The sequence below is a fragment of the Adiantum capillus-veneris genome, chromosome 19 (assembly GCF_014529385.1).
Source record: "Adiantum capillus-veneris isolate H3 chromosome 19, ASM1452938v2, whole genome shotgun sequence".
Lineage (NCBI taxonomy): Eukaryota > Viridiplantae > Streptophyta > Polypodiopsida > Polypodiales > Pteridaceae > Adiantum > Adiantum capillus-veneris.
Window position 1 is genome coordinate 135,328,309 of NC_140949.1, and position 9,362 is coordinate 135,337,670.

A 9,362-nucleotide genomic window follows, 5' to 3' on the forward strand; every position below is an offset into this window, starting at 1 on the left:
ATGTTGGACCACCACCATGAACTTTGTAGAGAGAGATTTGTCCACAACATAAAACTCCTCTCCTCAATGATTGCTGTTAAAGAATATGATGTTAAAGAATATGTCCATTGTGCTATGGGCGGCTGGACACTGACTATACTATGTTGTAAATATACTTTGGATAATAGTTCAAAAGATCGAAGAAGATGAGAGCAGCACGTTGAATGGCTGCTGCAGGGTAACGATTGTATATGTGTGTGTCTCGATGTGTGTTGGTGTGTGTGTGTAGTCTTCTTTCCAACCTTCTCCATCACCTGCACACTCTACAAAGTGGTATCAAAGCTCAATTTAAGGAGCTACAGTCAATACACACATTTCCGCAGCTTTGAAAAACAACCAAAAAGAGAGGTTTTTTGGTCATAACTCCCTCACCCGAACTTGGAATACAGTGATCCAGGAGTCTATCTTTATGTTTTTGGGCATTCCGAACGCATTGGCATACTCAGATTTGTCAAAATCTGCAATTTTTTTGTAGCAAAAATCCAGCTCACACAAGCATAGGAGATTTCCAATTTTGCACTCGGCAGTAGATTTACAGGTTACAGGTGAAGAATTCAGCATTTACACAGATTTTGGAGAGCGACAGAGCTTTTGCATCATGATATTGTGTTATCGAAGATTATATTTGGTTGTTGTGGGTCCGTTATGGACAGCCGCCTATGTAAGAAAGGTTGTGGGAAGAAGTTGAGGCGGTTATATTGTCAAATTGAGTACTTTGTGGTTATGTATGGATATGCGGTTAATGTATTTTGGAAAACTACAGCCTTTGTGAGGGTTGAGTGAGGTTTTTTGAATCCTTTCCTTGGGAGCTTTGGTACCTTGGCAAGGTGGATTAGGTATTGGAGCGAACCCCCGACTGGCCCCACGAAAGACCTCATAGTTCGTTTACGACTATGGGAAGAAGGTGGATGTATGGGTATGTGGTACATGACAGCCTATGGATTGCATTTGCATACAGGTCCATGTGGACATTGTTTTAGAGTATTTATGCATAGTATTGAGTGAGTCTGTGGTAAAGTGAGTCAGTGGATTTTCCCTTGGCAGTGAGAGATTTTCTGTCAGTGTTTATGAGCACTTTGGTTGAGATTGTCACTTGAGATATTGTCCAAATACAAACGAAACTATGCCGAAATTTTGTCAGAATCCTTTGGAAGAAATTGAGAGAGTGAAGATGGCATAAAGTTCAACTCAAGTCACACAGATTGTTGGAGAGAAGCTGACCAGAGAGAACTACAGCATATGGTCTTACAAGATGGAGAACTTTATCATGGGCAAAGGTTTATGGGACTACATTACACGTGAACAAGAGTGTCCCGAGGTTGGTTTGGAACCAAACAGAGAGAATGTTGAAGCACATAAAACATGGCAAGAAGGAGTAGAAGCTTACAAGAAGTGGATCAAGAATTCAAGGAAAGTGATGCATTGGATTTCACTATGCATTAGTGACTTCTTTATACCACATGTGAAGAAGGCTCAATCTCCAAAGGAAGCATGGGAGATACTAGCAAGAATGAACAGCTCCAATACAGAACCATGAAAAGTTCACTTGAAGCAAAGGTTACATTGTGTGTGGTGAGGAAATAGATCCATATCAGATTATGTGACAGAGATAAAGAAAATACAGGAAGATCTTGCGAGCATTAATGTTGAAGTTCCAGATGATGACTTAGTTTCAGTGACATTGAAGTTTGGGACCGGAATACAAGTCATTGGATACATCTATATCTGTTCGAGGACACATGCCTGATTTTGAAGAGTTAGTAAACCTTTGTTTGCAAGAAGAGGTGAAGTTAGGCAAGTCAGGTCCTTCTACCTCAAATAACAATTCCAGAGATCAGGTTTTTTACTCTAGAGGTCGTGGAAACAATAGAGGTGGAAGAGGAAACTATGGTCGTGGAAACAATGTTGGAAGAGGTCAATGGCAAAACCAACAAACTCAAAGTTACAATGAAAAGAGGCAGGGGGAGAGCCCGACCTCGTGGACGTGGAGATGGACGATTTGTACATCCTCAAAGAGATGGATATTGTAATAGATGTGGCATTTATGGTCACTTTTAAAGAGAATGTTACACAAGGCTAAATCAAAATCGTGATCGTGGTGGAAGAGGCCGAGGTTATGGCAAACATGGAGGAAACTTTGCTGGATACAATCCTCATGATCAAAATATATATGACAATAGATCAAGTGGACATTTATTTCCTATGGAGCATGTTGTTGGAAGCATGGTGGAGCCACATCATACAGATGATTGGTATTTAGATAGTGGTGCCACAAATTATATGACATATCATGGTGAATGGTTTGACAGGAAAGAGAAATTAGAAGAGGATGAGTTTGTCGCTATAGGTGATGATACTATGCATCGGATTACGCATGTTGGTTCAGTTCCATTGCTAGAAAAAGACGGTACATACAACACATTGGGAGATGTTCTATATGTGCCTTCAATCACAAAGAATTTAGCATCAGTTGGATAGATGACAGATCAAGGGTTGCAAGTCCGTTTTAATCGTTATGGTTGCTTCATAGAGGAGTTTCACAAAGGTAGACCACGCAAGATATTGGCACGTGGAAGAAAGAAAGGTCGCTTGTTCTCATTAGAAGTTGGAGATCCATGTTTACACATTGGTATGTATGCAAACAAATCAGCCACTCAAGATAATTGGGCAGAGTTATGGCATAAGAGGATTGGTCATGTCAATTTTAGAAGACTAAAGCATATGCAATCAAATCAAATTGTACGTGGATTACCAAAGTTTGGCAGATTGAATTTTGATCATGTTTGTGAAGCTTGTCAATTTGGAAAGGAATCTCGTTTACCATTTCCAAAGAGGGGCAGAATTAGCCAAAGTCCTTTGGAAATTGTTCATTCAGATATTTGGGGACCTTGTGATCATGCTATGCCAAATGGTTGTCGATAGTTTATCACATCCACGGATGATTACAGCAGAATGACATGGGTTTACTTTCTAAAGGCAAAGTCAGAGGCATTTGAGGTATTCTTGGAGTTCAAAGTTATGGTTGAGAAAGAGAATGGTTGTCAAATTAAATGCCTATGAATAGATGGAGGGGGAGAGTACATGTCACACAGTTTTGATGATTACTTACATGAACAAGGCATAAGAAGACAGATTACTTGCAGATAGAGACCACAACAAAATAGAGTTGCTGAGAGAAAGAATACAATCATTATAGAGATTGCAAGATCCATGATGAATGAGATGAATATGCCATTAACATATTGGGCTGAAGCAGTTCATACAGCAGTACACATTATGAATCGAACACCAACAACTGCCATTCATGAAATTTCACCTTATGAGAGACTTTATGGGATCAAGCCAACAGTTTCCTACATGAAAGTTTTTGGATGTGTTTGCTATGTTCATGTGCCAAATGAAGCAAGAAAGAAGATGGAGCCAAAATCAGTGAAGTGTATATTCTTGGGCTACCCAGTTGAAAAGAAAGGTTACAAGTGTTATGAGCCTACGACAAGACAAGTTTATGTCAGTAGAGATGTCAGATTTTGTGAGCATGAACCATGGTATAAACCAAAGCCAGTGTGATGATAGAAGATGAGTATGAAGAGCAAGAGAATGTGCGTCATGTTGTTGATAAGCCAGGACCATCAATAAGAACTATTTTAGGACCACATATGGCAGAGGAGAGTACATGAAGTGTCAACCCATGGAGTGGTCGTTTGTTGCGAGATACGAAGCAAGATGAGAAAGGAAAGAAGAAAGTGGTTGAAGAGAGTTCTGGAGATGAAAGCCTCGATGAAGATCATGCTGAGAAATATGTACCCCCATATGCAAGAGTTGAAGAGAAGAGTGCACCACAATTGAGAAGATCAGAGGGGGTACGTTATCCAGTTGTTGATAGATTGACATACAACGGTTACATGCGTGCACATTATGCATACATGGTTTCACGTGTGCAAAATAAAGAGCCTACATGTTTTCAAGAGGAAATTGGAAAATCAGAATGGGAGTCAGCTATGGATGATGAGATGGATGCTCTTGTGAAGAATGACACTTGGGATTTGGTTCGCTTGCCAAGTGGAAAGAAAGCAATTGGTTCAAAATGGGTATACAAAGTCAAGTGCAAGTCAGATGGTAGTGTGGAAAGATACAAAGAGAGGCTTGTTGCTAAAGGTTATGCACAAACAAAAGGTCTTGATTATGATGAGACATTTAGTCGAGTTGCAAAGATGACAACAGTCAGATTGGTGATAGCAATGGCAAGTATGTTCGGTTGGAAGTTACGATAAAAGGATGTCGATAATGCATTCTTGAATGGTGACTTGGAAGAAGAAGTTTATATGATACAGCCAGAGGGTTATCAACACCCAGAGTTTCCATATTATGTATGTAAGTTGAAGAAAGCATTGTATGGTTTGAAGCAAGCATCTAGAGCTTGGTGTGAAAAGATAACCAGATTCTTGAAGAAGATTGGATTTAAACAGTCTACTGGTGATCACTCATTGTTTTTGAAGTTGATGAAGAGATCGTCATTATTGTTATCTATGTTGATGACTTGATTCTCACTAGAAGTCATGATGAGCAAATTTTGCATGTCAAGAAGAGTTTGTTGAGAGAATTCAACATGAAGGACCTTGGTGAGTTGAGATATTTCTTGGGAATTGAAATTGTTGACACTTTATCAGGAATTTGGATGATACAAAGACAATACACGTTGGATATGCTTGAGAAGTATGGAATGACAGCGTGCAAACCGGTTGATACACCTCTTGATCAAAATGTGAAGTTGTTTGATGATGGACATTACATTGAGGATGTCACTATGTACCGTAAGATGGTTGGAAGCCTTATTTACTTGACAATAACAAGGCCATATTTGAGTTATGCAGTGGGTGTTGTGAGTCAATTCGTGCAAAAGCCATGTAAAAGTCATCTTGATGCAGTGAGACGGATTATGAGATATGTGAAAGCCACTGTCGGTTATGGAATGTTTTATGAAAAGAATGGGAAGCCTTGTCTTTATGGTTACAAAGATGCAGATTGGGCAGGAGATTTTATGGATAGAAGATCTACAAGTGGTTATGCATTTTCCATTGGAAATGGTATGATAAGTTGGAGTAGCAAGAAGCAATCAACTGTAGCATTATCAAGTACAGAAGCTGAATATCGTGGAGCACTATAACATATGCGCGGTATTATCGCCCACATTACCGCAAAAAAACAAACAAACTTGAAATATAAAAATTCCCGTACGCGGAAAATACTGCGGAAACGTTTGCGGTCATGGTCTAGCGGTAACATTCGCGGTAATGGTTGCAGCTATATTTCCGCGTCTATTACCACGTTTTTTGCTGCAAACATACCTACAAACATTACCGCGTGTGCGTTATCGCGGGCATTACCGTGGCAGGATTTATTATAAAAAAATAGATGACCGTTTGGATTGTCCTTTGCAGGACCATCCAAAAGGTCATCTATTTTTTATTTATTTTAGTTATTTTAGAAAATTATTATTAATTACAACAAAATATCACAATTGGAAAATACATTGAACCAAAAAAAGATTAATAATTTCATTTACATAAGTGGAATTACAATTGGGGGAGGTATTGAGCCAAAAAATGATAGGTATTGCATTTACATAAAGGGCAAAAAAAGCCCGCGTGTACAAAATAGAGTATGGTCATGTGGGATAGGGCAAACGGGGCCCGCGTATACGAAATAGAGGATGCTCATGGGGGAGTTGGCGGCATTTCGCGTGGAACTCCTTGACTCTGCAAAACCGTAAAAAAGAAACAATCAACACTTTGTTATTTAATATTTGATATAAAATCAACAATTTGATTATTTAAATAAGATTAAACTTACATGTTGCAGACTTCTGCACGCATTTTTGAACTCCTCTCGAGAAATCATTTGATTTTCAAACAACCAACACCAAGTTTGATACTCGGTATGGTTCTCCCTATATCTCTGCACATCTCTAGTCGGGCGACTCATGGTAATGTTATAATGATAAAAAATAGTGTGGCATCCCCTCACGCGAGCCCTTCTAACAGACTAACAGAATGTAACAGTTCATCTCTTGGTATGTACCTGGCACTTGGAATATTAAGGGCGGCACTCTCGTGTAAGAGGCAGGCTCATTTGGTGTATTCTCTCTTCTGTAACAGCACATTACATTGGTGGAGTTGACGGGCAGCCCCTTCATTTTCTTGCTTCTCTCACAACGCCATGAGCAGGCACACATCTCCATGTGATACACCCTTTTCTCCTCAGTACATGGATGCTGCTATGCACCCTGAATACTCCTCTGAGCCCACCTTGTCTAACATGGATCGCATGTTTGCTGCCCTCTCTAATATTCTACTGCAGATTAACCACACGAATCAATCTCTGGTAGGGTTCCTCTCTAATCAACACTCGGCTAGCAATCGCTCAGACCCCAAGGTTCGACCGAAACCCTTTTCAGGTCTCCCGTCAGAAGACACCCTCACCTGGTTAGATCATTTCACTAATGTTGCAGATTACCACAATTGGGAAGACACACGGAGGGCAAAAGAGGTACGCACATTACTTGAAGGGGTGGCAGCTACATGGTATGTACAGCAATCTGACCAGGTGAAGCATGATTGGCCACTCCTCCGACAGCTTCTCGTTCAAAGCTTTGCCCAACATAACCTTACACAATCGGCGTTGCAGCAGTTACATGCACTGCGACAACAGCAAGGTGAACCTGTGGCACAATTTGCGATCAAGCTAAATCAACTCCTCTTGCGTGCTGATGCATCCATGTCGGAGGACATGAAACTCTACTTCCTCTGGCCAAGGCTTCAGCATGATATTGCCCGTCGGGTACGAGATCAAGGCCCCAAATCTTTCCATGACGCCATTCAAATAGCCCAGCGCATAGAAAGCTCCAATGTCAGGGAATCTAGTTCTGCACCATTACTACCAACTCCCCTTCATGTCCGGATTCCCCAAGAACACCCAACACCCATGGACATTGACATCCAGAATACCCAGTTCAATTCTAGAAGGAATCTACCTGACAGGGATTCTCAGGGACGGCCAAGATGTTTCTTCTGCAATGCATATGGCCATATTCGAAGGCACTGTAGGCGACGTCAGTCTCGAAACCAGGTGCAAAATGTTCAGGTGGAGATGGCCACTTCAGCAGAACTTTCCGCACTTCTGGAAAACATTTAAGCGGATGGAGTGAGGAAGGGGCCCATCCGCAATACCAAGCAATACAAACTTCCCAACGAATGGTATGTTCCACTCTAGTAAACATAGGAAACACATCACAAGAGGCACTCTTAGACTCTGGCAGTACCATTTCTTCCATTAGTGAACACTTAGTAACCCTTTTAGATCTTCCAATTCGTCCCACTTCCCCCATTTCTGTCTTGTTTGGTGACAACAATACACTATATCACTCAGAGAAGCTAGCCACTTGCACCTTCAACATAGGACACCACACTCTACAACATGAGTTCTATATCCTACCTAGGCAACTATTTCCTCTCACTCTTGGTTGTGACTGGTTTGTCAAAACCAAAGCCCACTTAGACTTTGAAACCCACCATTTGAGTTTTCCTCAGTCTCTGCCCACATTCCCTTCCTTTACTCAGCTGAAGGACCTAACTGTAAAGAATGAGGATGCAAGAGAGCTACACAAGACAAGCACAAAGCACACAGAGATGGAAAGCTTCTTCTTCTTCTTCACAGAAAAGAGAGTACAAAAATGACTAAGTGCTAAAGCTGAAAAGTAGCACATATGTACATGCGGTCACTAAGTGTGAACTCGCTAGAAGCGTACTAGGCTGGCACTATAAGTGTAGTCCAGCTGTAGAATCACTGGCAGAGATCCTCCGTGTCGGTCACCTAACGCGCCAGTGAGTAAATGCCGTAAGCGGCCAAGACCCGTAGTGGATGCCAGCTCAAGGTGTAGAGCTCGACATCTCAACACTCCCCCTCGAGCTCTGCATGTCGCAGAGTCCAAGCATAGTCCGGAAACGTCGAAGCTTCTCAGCTCCGAGGGCCTTGGTAAAGATATCCGCTATCTGCTCCTCTGTGCTGACGTAGACCAAGTCGATGTCGCCCGCCAACACTCGCTCTCGAACGTAGTGGTAATGGACCTCTATGTGTTTGGTCCTGGCATGGAACACTGGGTTCCTAGCCAACTGCATGCTGCTGAGGTTGTCACAATGGATGAAAATCTTCTGGTCCACCTTCACTCCCAAGTCCTCAAGTAATGTGCGTAGCCAAGCTACCTCGCACGCCGCAACTGCTGCACCTTTGTACTCGGCCTCTGTGCTCGATAAAGCAACCGTAGGCTGCTTTTTGCTACTCCAAGTAACAGCAGCACTCCCAAAAGAGAACATGAAGCCACTCGTAGATCTCCTATCAACAATGCTACCTGCCCAATCTGCATCTGTATACCCATATAATGCTAATGGTGCATCTGCTGCATAGAACAATGCGTAGTCAAGAGTCCCTTGCACATACCTAAGTGTGCGTCATACTCCATCCAAATGTGGCTTCCTCGGAAGCTGCATGAACTGACTCTCCAAGCCTACTGTGTAGCTCAAGTCTGGCCTTGTGATAGTCAAGTAGATTAGACTACCCACTATCTTCCTGTACATATTGACATCCTCAACAACATCACCCTTCTCTGCACTCAGCTTTGCATTCACATCCAAGGGAATGGAAATCGGCTTACAATCAGCCATACCATACTTTGACAACATGTCCAAAGCATATTGTCTCTGTGACAACCATACACCCTCTGGAGTCCTGATCACCTCAATGCCAAGAAAGTAGCGCAACTCGCCCAAATCTTTCATTTCAAACTCCTGTTTGAGAAGACCCTTCACATGGTCAATCTCCATAGCATTGTCACCAACAATAATAAGGTCATCTACATATATGGTAATGACCACAATCCCCACATCACTCTCACGTACATAGAGTGAATGATCAGCATGAGCTCTCCTAAAACCAATACTGACAAGATACTTGGCAATCCTGTCATACCATGCTCTAGAGCCCTGCTTCAAACCATACAAAGCTTTGAGAAGTCTGCATACATAATCTGGGTAACCTGGATCGACATAACCAGGTGGCTGATCCATATACACTTCCTCTTGCAACTCACCATTCAAGAAGTCATTCTTTACATCCATTTGATGCATAATCCATCCTCTAGATGCAGCCACTGCTATGACAGCTCTCACAGTCGTCATCTTTGCCACTGGAGCAAAGGTCTCCTCATAGTCTATGCCATACGTCTGTGCATAACCCTTTGCGACCAGCCTTGCCTTGTGACGCTCAATGTT

General features: G+C 42.0%; 1 protein-coding gene across 1 annotated transcript; it reads left to right on the top strand.

Moving 5' to 3' along the window:
- Positions 1-6,255: 6,255 nt before the first annotated feature.
- LOC147434920 (uncharacterized) lies at positions 6,256-7,230 on the top strand. Its single transcript, XM_086489702.1, has one exon. The coding sequence runs from the start codon at positions 6,256-6,258 to the stop codon at positions 7,228-7,230; it is 975 nt and encodes a 324-aa protein (XP_086345828.1).
- Positions 7,231-9,362: the final 2,132 nt, after the last annotated feature.

Excerpts from the sequence above, each read along its gene's own strand:
- LOC147434920 (XM_086489702.1), top strand. The coding sequence starts at position 6,256 with ATGAGCAGGCACACATCTCCATGTGATACACCCTTTTCTCCTCAGTAC.